This window comes from Cervus elaphus, chromosome 19 (genome assembly GCF_910594005.1).
Source record: "Cervus elaphus chromosome 19, mCerEla1.1, whole genome shotgun sequence".
Taxonomy (NCBI): Eukaryota; Metazoa; Chordata; class Mammalia; order Artiodactyla; family Cervidae; genus Cervus; species Cervus elaphus.
The window spans coordinates 35,560,628-35,579,486 of record NC_057833.1 but is presented as its reverse complement, the minus strand read 5'-3'; the positions used below and the strand labels follow the sequence as shown (position 1 = coordinate 35,579,486).

Genomic DNA, 18,859 nt, shown 5'->3' with positions numbered 1-18,859 from the left:
TGGGGAAAGGGGAAGAGCACACAGAATAGAACCACCTCAGACCCAACTCTCAGGGCTTCTGTTCTAGCAATCTGAGACCAGACCCCTTTCCAACAGGGCAGTGATGGCCACTGAGCTGAGGGGAAATCTGAGTCACACCTGGCTCTGGCTTCAATCCCTCCATCTCCAGCCAATAACCTACCAAGGTGCTAGCTGCCAGCACACCCTGAGGAAAGATATGACTTGTGCTCATGTCAGATCCAGCTCTCCCACCAAAGCCACTGGGCACATGCAGACTATCTAGGGATGCTCCCATACAAGGACACCCCTTCAAGACCAGGGTAGAGAACTGTTTCACCTAATTTCATAAAGACAGAAAAAGTTAAGCAGAATAAAAAGACAGTAAAAGTTGTTTCAAATGAAAGAACAGGAAAAAAAAAAACAACCTGAAAAAAACAACTAATGAAACAGAGATAATTTACCAGATGAATAGTTCAGAGCATTAGGAATAAGAATGCTAACTGAACTAGGGAAACGAATAGGTGAACACAGTGGAAATATTAACAAGGAACTAAAAAGTATAGAAAAGAACCAGTCAGAACTTAAGAATACAATAACTGAAATGAAAAACACACTAGAAGGAATTAACAGCAGACTAAGTGAAAAAGAAGAATACACAAGTGGTCCGGAAGACAGAATAATGGAAACCACCCAATCAGAATAGCAGAAAGAAAACAAATTTTAAAAATGAAAATAGATTAAGGGACCCCTGGAACAACATTAAACATACCAGCATTTGCATTATAGAGGCCCCAGAAGGAAAAGAGAGAGAGAGAGACAGAGGAGTCAAAAATGTATTTGATGAAATTATAGCTGAAAACTTCCCAAACCTGAGGAAGGAAGCAGATAACCAGGTACAAGAAGCACAGAGCAGCCCACACCAGATGAACCCAAAGAGACCCACATTAAGGTGTAATTAAAATGACAAAAGTTGAAGATAAAGAGAATTCTAAAGGCAACAAGAGGGGGGAAAAAGAGTTATATACAAGGGAACCCCCATAAGGCTATCGGCTGATTTTTCTGCAGAAACTTTGCAGTCCAGATTGAGTGGCCATGATATATTTAAAATGCTGAAAGAAAAAAACCTACAATGTATGTTACTCTACACAGTAAGATTATCTTTTAGAATTGAATGAGAAATAACTTATTAGATGAGTAAAAACTAAAAGAGTTCATCAATACTAAATAAGTGTTAAAAGGGATGGTCCAAAGTGGAAAGAAAATGCTATAAGAAGTAAGAATCTATAGGAAAGGAAAAATTCCAATAGTAAAAGCAAATATGTAGTGAAGGCTGTGGATGAACCACTTAACTAAGCTGGTAGGAAGATTAAAAGAAAAAAAATCATAAAATTAAGCATAACTACAGTGAACAGTGAAGGGATACACATGAAGATGTAAAATACACATCAAAAACATAAAACATGAGGAAGGGGCAGTAAAAAAGTGTAGCTCTTTTAGAATGTGTTTTAATTTAAATGAGTACCAGTTTGAAACAAATAAATATAGTTACAGATCAACATATATGAACCCCATAATAACCACAAATCAAAAGCTACAACAGACATACAAAAATCAGAGAGAAAGGAACACAAGCATTCCACTAAAGAAAATTATAAAACCACAAGTTAAGAAACTAAAAGAAGGAAAGGACAGAGAACAACTACAAAAACCAGAAAACAAATAACAAAATGGCAGTAAGTACAAAACTATCAATAATTACTTTATATGTCAGGGGATTAAATTCTCCAGTCATAAGACATGAATGGCTGATTCAATTAAAAAAGAGTACCTCTCTATATGTGACTTACAAGAGACTCACTTCAGAGCTAAAGATACACAGACTGAAAGTGAGAGAATGGAAAAAGAAATTTTGTACAAGTGGAAACAGCAATAAAGAGAAGGTAGTAATATCAGACAAAATGGACTTTAAAACAAAGTCTATAACAAAGGACAAAGAAGGGTATTATTTAATGATAAAGGGATCAATACAAGAATATATAAGGTGTATAACTCTTATTAACATATATGCACCTAGTATAGTAAAACCTAAATCTATAAAGCAAATATTAACAGATTTAATGGGAAGCTTCCCAGTGGCTCAGTGGTAAATAATTTGCCTGCAATGCAGGAGATGCAGGGGACGTGGCTTTAATCCCTGGGTCAGAAAGATCCTCTGGAGGAGGAAATGACAATCTTTCCCAGCATCAGGTTCTTTTCAAATGAGTCAGTTCTTCACATCAGGTGGCCAAAGTACTGGAGTTTCAGTTTCAGCATCAGTCCTTCCAATGGAATATTCAGGGTTGATTTCCTTTAGGATTGACTGGTTTGATCTCCTTGCTGTCCAAGGGACTCTCAAAAGTCTTCTCCAACAGCACAATTTGAAAACATCAATTCTTTGGCACTCAGCCTTCATTATGGTCCAACTCTCATGACTACTAGAAAAACCATAGCTTTAACTATATAGACTTTTGTTGGCAAAGTGATATCTCTGCTTTTTAATATGCTGTCTAGATTTGTCATAGCTTTCCTTCCAAGGAGCAATCATCTTTAAATTTCATGGCTGCAGTCACTGTCCGCAGTGACTTTGGAGCCCAAGAAAAGAAAATCAGTCAGTGCTTCCACTATTTCTCCTTATATTTGCCATGAAGTAACTTATACTTAAGAACTGGACATGGAACAATGTTCCATGAACATGAACATGGTTCAAAATTGGGAAAAGAGTATGTCTATTCATCACCTCCACTGTATAATCATAAGGGATTGCTACCTATTTTTATAAATCAAGTTTTATCAGAACACAGTTGCTCTCTTTCATTTATGTATTCTCTATCATCTATGACTGCTTTTATGCTAAAACAGCCAAGTTTGGCAGATTCACCAGAGTCTAGAGGATCTGTAAAGCCTGAAATATTTACTGTTTGGTCCTTTTCAAAAAATTGCCAATCCGTGGTCTAGATCAAAACTTTTCAATAGAAATATAATATAAACCATATATGTAATTAAAGATTTTCTGGTAGCTGAATTTTAAAAAATAAAAAGAAACAAATTAAATCAATTTTAATAATGTTTTCTTCCACCTTTGTGCAAAATATTTCAACATACAATCACTGTTGTATAATTAATTATATTTTAATGAGATATTTTATGTTCTTTTTTCAAGTAAATGTTCAAAATCCAGTGCGTATTTAAACAGACAGTGTAGCTCAATTCAGACTAGCCACATTCCAGATGCTCACTAACCACATGTGGCCAGTGGGTACCATATGGACAGTTCAGGTCTGCCTTCAGACCCTCCAAAGAGTGAGACCAGCCACAGATCTTAGTGCAGAGGTCAGCCTTGACAGGGTCTTGGGCTATAGGGGAAGAGTTGTTCCATAGCTAACATTCCAGTCCTCAGGGATCTTTGCTCTTCCCTCAGAATGGTTCAGCATAGAAAAGACAAGTTAACTTTTTCCAGTTGCAAAATGTGGCAACCTCCCTGGGTGTGTGCTGAGCCTGTACTTTTGGAATTTGGCATCCTCAGACCACCCTGCATGGGTTATGGTGGTTCAACTCTTCTGAGTTGCTTCTTTGGTGGTTAAAATCATACACAGGATGGATGTCAGAGTCAGCGGGACAAAGAGAAAGCTACCCACTTCCTTGACCCACCAGAGCTGAAGGGACGTCATGCTGAAAGAAATGTATTTCAGCTGGGTTCAGGCCTTGGGGAAACCCAGGTGAAACAGTTCTGGTTTCTTGTTCTCCTGAACCTCTGCCTTAGGACACATAGTCTCTTATGAGAACATGTTTGAGTTCCATCTTTCCCCTGGAATTTCATCAGTTTATTTCTTTCCTACTTACATAGAGAGAAGAGGTCTCGCAGAATAAAATTGAAATGTGTATCCTTTCATCACACATCCTTGTGGTTCACTTGATCATGCCTTAGAATTTAGCTACCCCTTCCCCTACAATACTTACAGTCTTTTCTCCACCAGGGGCTTTATCCAGGTTACATTTCTCATTTTGGAATCATTCTTTTGTAAGTTGCCTTGTGACATCCTTTTCTACCATGAATGGATTTGGCTTAGTGAGCATTTACCCACTCAGCATATATTAACTCACAGTCAACAAGAGTCCAAAGTATTTGCAGTATTTGGATGCAATTTCAAAAATGACAAAATGATCTCTGTTCGTTTATAAGGCAAACCATTCAACATTACAGTAATTCAAGTCTATGCCCTGACCAGTAATGCTGAAGAAGCTGAAGTTGAACAGTTCTATGAAGACTTACAAGACCTTCTAGAACTAACACCCAAAAAAAGATATCCTTTTCATGATAGGGGACTGGAATGCAAAAGTAGGAAGTCAAGAAATAGCTGAAGTAACAGGCAAATTCGGCCTTGGAGTACAGAATGAAGCAGGGCAAAGGCTAATAGTTTTGCCAAGAGAATGCACTGGTCATAGCAATCACCCTCTTCTAACAACATAAGAGAAGACACTACACATGGACATCAACAGATGGTCATTCCCAAAATTATATAGATTATATTCTTTGCAGCCAAAGATGGAGAAGCTCTACACAGTCAGCAAAAACAAGACCGGGAGCTGACTGTGGCTCAGATCATGAAATCGTTATTGCCAAATTCAGACTTAAATTGAAGAAAGTAGGGAAAACCACCAGACCATTAAGGTATGACATGAATCATGATTATGACATGAATCATACCCTTATGATTATACAGTGGAAGTGAGAAATAGATTCAAGGGATTATATCTGATACACACAGTGCTCGAAGAACTATGGATGGAGGTTTGTGACATTGTACAGGAGGCAGGGATCAAGACCATCTCCAAGATAAAGAAATGCAAAAAGGCCAAATGGTGTCTGAGGAGGCCTTACAAATAGCTGTGTAAAGAAGAGAAGCGAAAGGCAAAGGAGAAAAGGAAAGATACACCCATCTGAATGCAGAGTTCCAAAGAATAGCAAGGAGAAATAAGAAAGCCTTCCTCAGTGATCAGTGCAAAGAAATAGAGGAAAACAACAGAATGGGAAAGACTAGAGATCTCTTCAAGAAAATTAGAGATATCAAGGGAATGTTCCATGTAAAGATGGGCACAATAAAGGAAAGAAACAATATGGATCTAACAGAAGCAGCAGATATTAAGAAGAGGTGGCAAGAATACACAGAAGAACTATACAAAAAAGATCTTTATGACCCAGTAATCACGATGGTGTGATCACTCACCTAGAGCCAGACATCCTGGAATGCCAAGTCAAGTGGGCCTTAGAAAGCATCACTACGAACAAAGCTAGTGGAGGTGATGGAATTCCAGTTGAGTTATTTCAAATCCTGAAAGATGATGCTGTGAAGGCGCTGCACTCAATATGCCAGCAAATTTGGAAAACTCAGCAGTGGCCACAGGACTGGAAAAGGTCAGTTTTCATTCCAATCCCAAAGAAAGACTATGCCAAAGAATACTCAAACTACCACACAATTGCACTCATCTCACAGGCTAGCAAAATACTGCTCAAAATTCTCCAAGCCAAGCTTCAACAGTACGTGAACCATGAACTTCTAGATGTTCAAGGTGGATTTAGAAAAGGCAGAGGAACCAGAGACCAAATTGCCAACATATGTTGGATCATTGAAAAAGCGAGAGTATTCCAGTAAAACATCTACTTCTGCTTTATTGATTACACCAAAGCCTTTGACTGTGTGGATCACAATAAACTGTGGAAGATTCTTTGAGAGATGGGAATACCAGACCACCTGACCTGTCTCCTGAGAAATGTATATGCAGATGAGGAAGCAACAGTTAGAACTGGACATAGAACAACAGACTGGTTGCAAATCGGGAAAAGAGTATGTCAAGTCTGTATATTGTCACCCTGTTTATTTAACTTATATGCAGAGTACATCATGAGAAATTCTGGACTGGATGAAGCACAAGTTGGAATCAAGATTGCTGGGAGAAATATCAATAACCTCAGCTATGCAGATGATACCACCCTTATGGCAGAAAGCGAAGAACTAAAGAGTCTCTTGATGAAAGTGAAAGAGGAGAGTGAGAAAATTGGCTTAAAACTCAACATTCAGCATACTAAGATCATGGCATCTAGTCCCATCACTTCATGGGAAATAGATGGGGAAACAGTGGAAACAGTGGCAGAGTTTATTTTTTTGGGCTCCAAAATCACTGGAGATGGTGACTGCAGCCATGAAATTAAAAGACACTTGCTCCTTGGAAGGAAAGTTATGACTAACCTAGGTAGCATATTAAAAAGCAGAGACATTACACTGCCAACCAAGGTCTGTCTAGTCAAAGCTTTGATTTTTCCTGTAGTCATGGATGGATGTGACAGTGGGACTATAAAGAAAGCTGAGCACCAAAGAAATGATGCTTTTGAACTGTGGTGTTGGAGAAGACTCTTGAGAGTCCCTTGGACAGCAAGGAGATCCAACTAGTCTATCCTAAAAGAAATCAGCCCTGAATATTTATTGGAAGGACTGATGCTGAAGCTGAAACTCCAGTAATTTGGCCACCTAATGTGAAGGACTGACTCATTTGAAAAGACCTTAATGCTGGGAAAGGTTGAAGGTGGGAGGAGAAGGGGATGACAGAGGATGAGATGGTTGGATGTCATCACCGACTCAATGGACATGAGTTTGAGTAAGCTCTGGGAGTTGCTGATGTCGATAGGGAAGCCTGGCCTGCTGCAGTCCATGGGGTGGCAAAGAATTGTACACAACTGAGTGACTGAAATAGCTGTGAAAAGAAGAGAAGTAAAAAGCAAAGGAGAAAAGTAAAGATATTCCCATTTGAATGCAGAGTTCCAAAGAATAGCAAGGAGAGATAAGGAAGCCTTCCTCAGTGATCAGTGCAAAGAAATAGAGGAAAACAACAGAATGGGAAAGACTAGAGATCTCTTCAAGAAAATTAGAGATGCCAAGGGAACATTCCATGCAAAGATGGGTTCGATAAAGGACAGAAATGGTATGAACCTAACAGAAGCAGCAGATATTAAGAAGAGGTGGCAAGAATACTCAGAAGAACTGTACAAAAAAGATCTTCATGACCCAGATAATCATGATGGTGTGATCACTCACCTAGAGCCAGACATCCTGGAATGCCAAGTCAAGTGGGCCTTAGAAAGCATCACTATAAACAAAGCTAGTGGAGGTGATGGAATTCCAGTTGAGTTATTTCAAATCCTGAAAGATGATGCTGTGAAGGTGCTGCACTCAATATGCCAGCAAATTTGGAAAACTCAGCAGTGGCCACAGGACTGGAAAAGGTCAGTTTTCATTCCAGCCCCAAAGAAAGGCAATGCCAAAGAATACTCCAACTACCACACAATTACACTCATCTCACAGGCTAGCAAAGTAATGCTCAAAATTCTCCAAGCCAAGCTTCAGCAATATGTGAACCATGAACTTTCAGATGTTCAAGCTGGATTTAGAAAAGGCAAAGGAACCAGAGATCAAATTGCCAACATCTGCTGGATCATCAAAAAAGCGAGAGAGTTCCAGAAAATTAGCTATTTCTGCTTTAGTGACTATGCCAAAGCCTTTGACTGTGTGGATCACAATAAACTGTGGAAGATTCTTTGAGAGATGGGAATACCAGACCGCCTGACCTGCCTCTTGAGAAACCTATATGCAGGTGAGGAAGCAACAGTTAGAACTGGACATGGAACAACTGACTGTTTCCAAATAGGAAAAGGAGTATGTCAAGCTTATATATTGTCTCCCTGCTTATTTAACTTATATGCAGAGTACATCATGAGAAACGCTGGGCTGGATGAATCACAAGCTGGAATCAAGGTTGCTGGGAGAAATATCGATAACCTCAGATATGCAGATGACACCACCCTTATGGCAGAAAGTGAAGAGGAACTAAAGAGCCTCTTGATGAAAATGAAAGAGGAGAGTGAGAAAGTTGGTTTAAAACTCAACATTCAGAAAACTAAGATCATGGCATCCAGTCCCATCACTTCATGGGAAATAGATGGGGAAACAGTGGAAATAGTGTGAGACTTTATTTTTTTGGGCTCCAAAATCACTGCAGATGGTGATTGCAGCCATTAAATTAAGATGCTTACTCCTTAGAAGGAAAGTTATGACCAACCTAGACAGCATATTAAAAAGCAGACACATTACTTTGCCAACAAAGGTCCATCTAGTCAAGGCTATGGTTTTTCCAGTGGTCATGTATGGATGTGAGAGTTGGACTGTGAAGAAAGCTGAGTGCTGAAAATTTGATGCTTTTGAACTGTGGTGTTGGAGAAGACTCTTGAGAGTCCCTTGGACTGCAAGGCAATCCAACCAGTCCATCCTGAAGGAGATCGGCCCTGGGTGTTCATTGGAAGGACTGATGCTGAAGCTGAAGCTCCAGTACTTTGGCCACCTGATGCAAAGAGTTGACTCACTGGAAAAGACCCTGATGCTGGGAGGGATTGGGGGCAGGGGAAGGGGACCACAGAGGATGAGATGGCTGGATGGCATCACCAACTCGATGGACATGAGTGAATAAACTCCGGGAGTTGGTGATGGACAGGGAGTCCTGGCGTGCTGCGATTCATGGGGTCGCAAAGAGTCAGACACGACTGAGCGACTGAACTGAACTGAGTGACTGAACTGAGCTGAACTGAACTGAACCCCTCAGTGCCTGGCAGCGTTCCAGGTGCTGGAGATACAGTGGTGGAAAAATACAACTTCTGACAATCAAGTGGGAGGTATAGGCTCTTAGAAGCACAATTCTGTACAAGGCAAGATATGCTATGACCTGCATATGGATGCTCAGAGAAGAGGGGCAGAGGGGAAGATGGGAGAAAGGGAATGCCTCATGTTCTCAGATTCAGTGCAGAGCCACCAGCTCATGATCTGCTTTGTTCCCGTAGGCTAAAGCCCAGAAAGTTCTGCAGAAGCTGAGTGATGTGCAGGAAATATTTCACAAGAGACAAATGAGTCTGATGAAACTGGCAGCCAGACAGACTCGCCCAGTGCAACCTGTGGCCCCCCATCCTGAGTCCTCCCCAAAATGGGTGTCACCAAAAATCAGCCAGCCCTCCACCTTGGGTGAGTTATTTGGGAAGGAAGTTTTGTGGCTTTCTGTTTCATCCATGCTCATGAGGATTTAGATTATGCTTGTTTAAGATACATAATGGTCACTGTTTCAACAGACATTATATAAGATATAGAATAGCACAGGCATTGAAGACTTATAAATTTAGGTAAAACTGAATGGTTGGATGCCAGGAGAAGTTCACAGTCTAGTAGAAGAACAATATAAATGAATGAATAGCAGTAGCATAAAATAAGCTTCATTAAGAACCTTTAAAAGGCCAACAAGATTCTGTTAGCGAAAGAGTGGTAAAATTGGTTCTTTGAACAAAATAAAAAGATGAGTCCTTACACCAGTCTTTCATGGTCTTGATTACTATAGCCTACTAATAAGACTTGAGATCATGTAGTATAAGTCTTCCAACTTTGTTATTTTTCAACATCGTTTTGGCTATTTTAGGTCCTTTTCATTTCCATATAAATTGTAAAATCACCTTTCAGTTTCTTCTGGGATGAATATGTAGATCACTGAATGAATATATATTTCAGTTTGGGGAGAACTTTTATCTCACCAATGTTGAATCTTTCAACTTATGAATGTTATAATGTTCCATTTATTTAGGTCTTCTTTAATTTTCCTCAACAATATAGTAGTTTTGAGTGTAAAGATCTTAGATATTTCATGTTTTTAAAAAGCCATATGATCAATGGAATTTACCGTATATAACTATTATCAATAGGAATATATTTCTGTATAGCAATGTAACCATATCATCTGTAAATAAGGACAATTTTACTTCTGTTTCAGCCTTTATGCTTTTTTTCCCCTTGCCCTATGATAATGGCTGGAACTTTTAGTAGAACGTTTAACAGAAGTGGTGAGATCAGATATCCATGATTTTTCCCAATTTGTAGGGAAAGAACTTATTGTTCACCTTGAAGTATATGTTAGCAGTAAGTTTTTCACAGACATACTTTATGAGATTGAGAAAGTTCCCTTCTATTCCAGTTTGTTTAGAGTTTTATCATGAATGATTGTTGAATTTTTCAGATGCTCTGTTTGGTGCATATAGTTAGTTACTAGTAGTTGCTCAGTCATGTCCGACTCTTTGCGACCACATGGACTATGGCCCGCCAGGCTCCTCTGTCCATGGAATTCTCCAGGCAAGAATACTGGAGTGAGTTGCCATTTCCTTCTCCAGGAGATCTTCCCAACCCAAGGACCAAAATTGCCTTGCTTATGTCTCCTGCATTGGCAGGCAGGTTCTTTACCACTAGTGCCACCTGGGAAGCGCTATGTATGATTTTTCTCCTTTATTGGTTTATATGGTGGATTACAGTGATTTATTTTTATATGTTAAAACAATCATGCATTCTGAGTAAACACTCTTGGATATGATATATATATATATACACATAATTTTTTGCCACATGTATTTTGCAACTGTTATTAAACATATACAGATTCATAATTATTTTTATCTTGCAGATATATTGGCCCTTTTATAATAATGAAATATCATTCTTTCCCTTCTTATCTTTAGTAATAGGCCCTATATTGAAGTCTACTTTGTCAGATATTAATATTGCCATTCCAGCTTTCTTGTACTTAGTGTTTACATGATAACACTTTTTCCATTCTTCCATTTCTGACTTTATTTTTAAAGTATATTTCTTATAGACAGCTTTACTTGGGTCTCACCTTTTAAAAACATTATGTTAACTTCTATCTTCTAATTAGAGTGTTTAATTGATTTTACATAATATGTAAGTATTGATATAGTTGGATTTAGAGCTACTATTTCATTATTTGTTCTCTGTTTGTCTCATAAATTTTTTTTTTTTATTCTTCTGATCTCCTTTCCTGACTTTTTTGAGGTTAGCCATTTTTTAGTATTCTGTTTTAATTCCTCTACTGACTTTTTACATACATACACACATACCTTTTTGCATTGTTTTTCCCAAGGTGTTTCTTCTAGGTATTACCATGTGTGTCCCTAATGTCTCACAATCTACTTTGAGTTAATATTGTAGCACATTGTGTAAATAAAGGAAATTTGCAACAGTATAGTTGCATATGCCGTTTAATCATCTGTGCTATTCTTATCCTAAATATTACATCAACATATGTTACATACCGCAGTATTGTATTATAATTTTTGCTTTAAACAGGCATATATCTTTTTTTTCATTTATTTTTATTAGTTGGAGGCTAATTATTTTACAATATTGTAGTGGTTTTTGCCATACATTGACATGAATCAGCCATGGATTTACATGTGTTCCCCATCTTGAACCCCCCTCCTACCTCCCTCCCCATCCCATCCCTCTGGGTCGTAAAAATATGGAACACTTTATGAATTTGCATGTCATCCTTATGCAGGGGCCATGCTAATCTTCTCTGTATCATTCCACTTTTAGTATATGTGCTGCTGAAGTGAGCACTAAATATCTGTTTTGAAATATCTTTCAATAAAATTTGGAGAAAGGAAGAAAAATGGAAAAAATATATAGATAATTTTATATTTACTTCCTAGTCACCATTTCTGATGTTCTTTATTCCTTATTGAATTACCATCCTATATTTTGTCTCATCATGCTGAAAACCTTCCTTTGGCATTTCTTGTTTTGCACGTCTGTTTGCAACAAATTCTTTCAGTTTTTATTTATCTGAAAATTATGGGGTCTTTTGGTAACTCTCCATTTAATACAATTTACAGTCCCCTGTCTCCTACCACATATTAAGCTTTTTAGAATTAAAAAGTTGATAACAGTTTAGTGTTATAATTTTAGTGTTTAGTTCACTAAATTCACAGTGAATTTCTTTCCAGAATTTTTCCACACACACACACACACACACACACACACGTACACATGTACGCTCAGACACACTTATGCATGCACACCACAGATACACACAGACATGCACACACAGAGACATCCTTCTTGGATGGTTGGAAACAGGGCTTGGTTTTCCTGACTTCTTATATAGGGCAATTTCCCAAAACTAATTATACTCCTTTCTATGACTTTTTTTCCCTTATTATTATTATTATTTGGATTTCCCTCATTATTTTAAAGGACATATATTTGTTACAAATAAACAAAGCTCAATGATAGATTGTTTCTCAGCTTTTCAAACACAAGACTTCACAGTAATTAATGACCCTCCTAGGATCCACAGATCTTTGACATGTCTGAACAGGTACTGTGGACTTTGGTCAGGCGACTTGCTTATTTTGTATAATGCTCCTATGCTTTTGTTTTGGAGATTAACCACTGAGTGTGGATTCTAGCTGGTTGATAACAGGAGTTTCAAACACATTCATCTGATTCCTTAGTAACTGTGTCTGTGCCAAGATAAAGTATTACATTTCACAGTCTAAGGAACATGGTCAGGGCCACTTAGAGATGGCAGCTGGAATCTCAGCTCTGACTCTTGGTAGCCAAGTGTCTTGGGTACTTTGTACCTCTCTGAAGTACACAAGGAATGTGAAAACATTCTTTTGTGGCTATGTGTGCCCATTTGTCTCTGACTCTTTGCGACTCTGTTGGCTGCAGCCTGTCAGACTCCTCTGTCTGTTGAGTTTTCCAGGCAGGAATACTGGAGTGGCTTGCCATTTCTTACTCCAGGGGATCTTGCCAACCCAGGGATTGAACTTGCATCTTCTGTGTCTCTTGCATTGGCAGACGGATTCTTTACCGCTGTGCCACCTGGGAAGCACCCTTTTGTGGCTATAATAGTAGCTAAAATATACTGAGTGCTTACCAAGACCCAAACACTTTGTGCATATTAATTCACTAAGGCCTCATACATACATACATACTGTTGGCTTTCTTATTATCCCCCATTTTGCAGATGAATAAGCTAAAGCCATTATCTTCACTACCTCCACCATAGTTTGACCCCAGGTAAATAACAGGAAATAGGAAAAGGAGTACGTCAAGGCTGTATATTGTCACCCCGCTTATTTAACTTATATGTAGAGTACATCATGAGAAATGCTGGGCTGCAAGAAGCACAAGCTGGAATCAAGGTTGCCGGGAGAAATATCAATAACCTCAGATATGCAGATGATACCACCCTTATGGCAGAAAGTGAAGAGGAACTAAAAAGCCTCTTGATGAAAGTGAAAGAGGAGAGTAAGAAAGTTGGCTTCAAGCTCAACATTCAGAAAACTAAGATCATTGCATCCGGTCCCATCACTTCATGGGAAATAGACGGGGAAAACAGTGGAAATAGTGTCAGACTTTATTTTTTGGTGCTCCAAAATCACTGCAGATAGTATTGCAGCCATGAAATTAAAAGATGCTTACTCTTTGGAAGGAAAGTTATGACCAACCTAGACAGCATATTAAAAAGCAGACACATTACTTTGCCAACAAAGGTCCATCTAGTCAAGGCTATGGTTTTTCCAGTGGTCATGTATGAATGTGAGAGTTGGACTGTGAAGAAAGCTGAGTGCCGAAAAATTGATGCTTTTGAACTGTGGTGTTGGAGAAGACTCTTGAGAGTCCCTCGGACTGCAAGGAGATCCAACCAGTTCATTCTAAAGGAGATCAGTCCTGGGTGTTCATTGGAAGGACTGATGCTGAAGCTGAAGCTCCAGTACTTTGGCCACCTGATGCAAAGAGTTGACTCACTGGAAAAGACCCTGATGCTGGAAGGGATTGGGGGCAGGAGGAGAAGGGGACGACAGAGGATGAGATGGCTGGATGGCATCACCAACTCGATGGGCATGAGTTTGAGTAAACTCCATGTGTTGGTGATGGACAGGGAGCCCTGGTGTGCTGCGATTCATGGGGTTGCAAAGAGTTGGACATGACTGAGCAACTGAACTGACTGAAATAACAGGGAGGGAACACAGCCCCACCCATCAACAGAAAATTGGATTAAAGATTAACTGAGCATGGCCCTGCCCATCAGAACAAGACCCAGTTTCCTGCTCAGTCAGTCTCTCCCATCAGGAAGCTTCCATAAGCCTCTTATCCTTCTCCATCAGAGGGCAGACAGACTGAAAACCACAATCACAGAAAACTAACCAATCTGATCACAAGGACCACAGCTTTGTCTAACTCAGTGAAACTATCAGCCATGCCATGTAGGGCTACCTAAGACAGATGGGTCATGGTGGAGAGTTCTGACAAAATGTGGTCCACTGGAGAAGGGAATGGCAAACCACTTCAGTATTCTTGCCTTAAGAACCCCATGAATAGTATGAAAAGGCAAAAAGATAGGACACTGAAAGATGAACTCCCCAGGTGAGTAGGTGCCCAATATGATACTGGAGGTCAATGGAGAAATAACTCTAGAAAGAATGAAGAGACAGAGCCAAAGCAAAAACAACACCCAATTAGGAATGTGACAGGATGGAAGTAAAGTCTGATGCTGTAAAGAGCAATATTGCATAGGAACCTGGGATGTTAGGTCCATGAATTAGGGCAAATTGAAAGTGGTCAAACAGGAGATGGCAAGAGTGAACATTGACATTTTAGGAATCAGCTAACTAAAATGGACTGGAATGGGTGAATTTAACTCAGATGACCATTATATCTACTACTGTGGGCAAGAATCACTTAGAAGAAATGGAGTAGCCATCACAGTCAACAAATGAGTTTGAAATGCAGTACTTGGATACAATCTCAAATATGACAGAATGATCTCTGTTCGTTTCCAAGGCAAACCATTCACTATCACAGTAATTCAAGTGTATGTCCTGACCAGTAATGCTGAAGAAGCTGAAGTTGAACAGTTCTGTGAAGACCCCCTAGAACTAACACCCAAAAAAGATGTCCTTTACAGATAGGGGACTAGAATGCAAAAGTAGGAAGTCAAGAAATACCTGGAGTAACAGGCAAATTTGGCCTTGAAGTACAGAATGAAGCAGGGTAAAGGCTAATAGAGTTTTGCCAACAGAACACACTGGTCATAGCAATCACCCTCTTCCAACAACACAAGAGAAGACTCTACACATAGACATCACCAGATGGTCAACACTGAAATCAGATTGATTATATTCTTTGCAGCTAAAGATGGAGAGCCCTATACAGTCAGCAAAAATAGGACTGGGAGCTGACTGTGGCTCAGATCATTAACTCCTTATTGCCAAATTCAGACTTAAATTGAAGAAAGTAGGGAAAACCACCAGACCATTCAGGTATGATGTAAATAAAATCCCTTACGACTATACAGTGGAAGTGAGAAGTAGATTCAAGGGGTTATATCTGATTGACAGAGTGCCTGAAAACTATGGACGGAGGTTTGTGACATTGTACAGAAGGCAGGGATCAAGACCATCTCCAAGAAAAAGAAATGCAAAAAGGCCAAATGGCTGTCTGAGGGGGCCTTACAAATAGCTGTGAAAAGAAGAGAAGCGAAAGGCAAAGGAGAAAAGGAAAGATACACCCATCTGAATGCAGAATTCCAAAGAATAGCAAGGAGAAATAAGAAAGCCTTCCTCAGTGATCAGTGCAAAGAAATAGAGGAAAACAACAGAATGGGAAAGACTAGAGATCTCTTCAAGAAAATTAGAGATACCTAGGGAATGTTCCATGTAAAGATGGGCACAATAAAGGACAGAAATGGTATGGACCTAACAGAAGCAGCAGATATTAAGAAGAGGTGGCAAGAATACACAGAAGAACTATACAAAAAAGATCTTTATGACCCAGATAATCATGGTGGTGTGATCACTCACCTAGAGTCAGACATCCTGGAATGCCAAGTCAAGTGGGCCTTAGGAAGCATCACTAGCATGAACAAAGCTAGTGGAGGCGATGGAATTCCAGTTGAGCTATTTCAAATCCTAAAAGATGATGCTGTGAAAGTGCTGCACTCAATATGCCAGCAAATTTGGAAAACTCAGCAGTGGCCACAGGACTGGAAAAGGTCAGTTTTCATTCCAATCCCAAAGATAGGCAATCCCAAAGAATACTCAAACTACCGCTCAATTGTACTCATCTCACATGCTAGTAAAGTAATGCTCAAAATTCTCCAAGCCAGACTTCAATAGTACATGAACCATGAACTTCCAGATGTTCAAGCTGGATTTAGAAAAGGCAAAGAAACCAGAGATCAAATTGCCAACATATGTTGGATCTTTGAAAAAGTGATAGAATTTCAGAAGAGCATCTACTTCTGCTTTATTGGCTACACCAAAGCCTTTGACTGTGTGGATCACAATAAACTGTGGAAAACTTAAGCGATGGGAATACCAGACCACCTGACCTGCCTCCCGAGAAATCTGTATGCAGGTCAGGAAGCAACAGTTAGAACTGGACATGGAACAACAGACTGGTTCCAAATCAGGAAAGGAGTACATTAAGGCTATATGTTGTCACCCTGCTTATTTAACTTATATGCAGAGTACATCATGAGAAACCACTCACCTGGGGAGTTCATCTTTCAGTGTCCTATCTTTTTGCCTTTTCATACTATTCATGGGGTTCTTAAGGCAAGAATACTGAAGTGGTTTGCCATTCCCTTCTCCAGTGGACCACATTTTGTCAGAACTCTCCACCATGACCCATCTGTCTTAGGTAGCCCTACATGGCATGGCTGATAGTTTCACTGAGTTAGACAAAGCTGTGGTCCTTGTGATCAGATTGGTTAGTTTTCTGTGATTGTGGTTTTCAGTCTGTCTGCCCTCTGATGGAGAAGGATAAGAGCACAAGTGGTCATAGCATGGATGAAGCACAAGTTGCAATCAAGATTGCTGGGAGAAATATCAATAATCTCAGATATGCAGATGACACCACCATTATGGCAGAAAGCAAAGAAGAATTAAAGAGCCTGTTGATGAAAGTGAGAGAGGAGAGTGAAAAAGTTGGCTTAAAACTCAGCATTCAGAAAACTAAGATCATGGCATCTGGTCCCATCACTTCATGGCAAATAGATGGGGAAACAATGGAAACAGTGAGATACTTTATTTTTTTTTTTTTTTTTGGCTCCAAAATCAGTGCAAATAGTGACTGCTGACATAAAATTAAAAGACCCTTGCTCCTTGGAAGAAAAGTTATGACCAACCTATACAGCATATTAAAAAGCAGAGACATTATTTTGCCAACCAAGGTCCGTCTAGTCAAAACTGTGGTTTTTCCAGTAGTCATATATGGATGTGAAATTTGGACTACAAAGAAAGCTGAGTGCCGAAGAATTGATGGCTTTGAACTGTGTTGTTAGAGAAGACTCTTGAGAGTCTCTTGGACAGCAAGGGGATCCAACCAGTCCATCCTAAAAGAAATCAGTCCTGAATATTTATTGGAAGGACTGATGCTGAAGCTGAAACTGTGATACTTTGGCCACCTGATGTGAAGAACTGACTCATGAAAACACCCTGATTGAGGGCGGGAGGAGAAGGGACAACAGAGGATGAGATGGTTGGATGGCACCACCACCTCAATGTACATGAGTCTGAGTAAACTCTGGGAGTTGGCAATGGACAGAAAGGCCTGGAATGCTGCAGTCCATGGGGTCCCAAAGAGTCAGACACAACTGAGCGACTGAACTGAACTGAACTGAGGCTAAGGCTCTTTGATAATGTATGCTTCATATGTGGAAGAGCAAAACTTGAACTCTGGCAACACTGCTCTCTCGTCCTTGCCTTTAACTTCACCACTGTACCACCACTGTACTTAACAGAGTTAAGGGGAAGTGGTTCTCGGTCATGGGTATTGCCAATCAGTATATGCATTTCTAGCTTCCTGTTACTATGCCTAGAATCACTCAGGTTACAGAGATCCTGCAGAGAATGAGGAGCCCAATGTGTTGTACATTGGTATAAAATAGCTTCAACAGTCATACCACCTGGGGCAGCTAGCTGTGCATTTCACTACAGATTTCAACATAACATGTTTAGAAAACCCACAGAAGCACTGTTTATAATAGCCAGGACATGGAAGCAACCTAGATGCCCATCAGCAGACGAATGGATAAGAAAGCTATGGTACATATACACAATGGAATATTACTCAGCATTAAAAAGAATACATTTGAATCAGTTCTAATGAGATGGATGAAACTGGAGCCCATTATACAGAGTGAATTAAGCCAGAAAGATAAACACCAATACAGTATACTAACGCATATATATGGAATTTAGAAAGATGGTAACCATAACCCTATATGCAAGACAGCAAAAGAGACACAGATGTATAGAACAGACTTTTGGACTCTATGGCAGAAGGCGAGGGTGGGATGATCTGAGAGAATAGCATTGAAACATGTTATAATCAAGTGTGAAACAGATTGCCAGTCCAGGTTGGATGCATGAGACAAGTGCTCAGGGCTGGTGCACTGGGATGACCCAGAGGGATGGGATGGGGAGGGAGGTGGGAGGGGGGTTCAGGATGGGGAACACATGTAAATCCATGGGTGATTCATGTCAATGTATCACAAAAAACCACTACAATATGTAAAGTAATTAGCCTCCAACTAATAAAAATAAATGGAAAAACAAAACCAAATCAGGGGAAAGCTGGTAAGGTCTATCTACATCAGTAATTTCAAACATGGATGAGCTATGTAGTTAGTGGGGAGGGGGTGTTATCAGATATAAATTCCTGAATCCTGCTTGTGATATTCAGATCCACCAGATCTATTTTTGTTTATTTTGTTTGTATTTTTCTTATGTTTTTATTAAAATTTTACATAGAATGGAAAAAAAAAAAAAAAGAAAACCCACAGGAAGATCAAGGGGCTTCCAGTTGGCTCACAGAGGCTTGGGAAGGGCCTGTGGAGGCAAGACAGTCAACCTCCATCAAGTGTGCCACACATA

General features: G+C 39.6%; 2 protein-coding genes and 1 non-coding gene across 8 annotated transcripts in view; 1 reads left to right on the top strand and 2 right to left on the bottom strand.

The window, feature by feature from the left end:
* Nucleotides 1–18,859, top strand: part of MCF2L2 (MCF.2 cell line derived transforming sequence-like 2) — a 269,485-nt gene that overhangs the window by 125,156 nt on the left and 125,470 nt on the right. For all 6 annotated transcript variants that reach the window (XR_006335262.1, XM_043874177.1, XM_043874176.1 and 3 more), the window contains one exon: nucleotides 8,921–9,098. Coding sequence is in view for 5 of the 6 variants with exons in the window: in XM_043874177.1 (XP_043730112.1) it covers nucleotides 8,921–9,098 (178 nt within the window). In the remaining variant the exon portion in view is untranslated. The remainder of the gene's footprint in view (nucleotides 1–8,920; nucleotides 9,099–18,859) is intronic.
* Nucleotides 1–18,859, bottom strand: part of B3GNT5 (UDP-GlcNAc:betaGal beta-1,3-N-acetylglucosaminyltransferase 5) — a 79,638-nt gene that overhangs the window by 22,284 nt on the left and 38,495 nt on the right. The window lies entirely within an intron of this gene.
* Nucleotides 11,422–11,528, bottom strand: LOC122676199. The gene has a single exon (XR_006335483.1). It is a non-coding gene; the product is annotated as a U6 spliceosomal RNA (small nuclear RNA).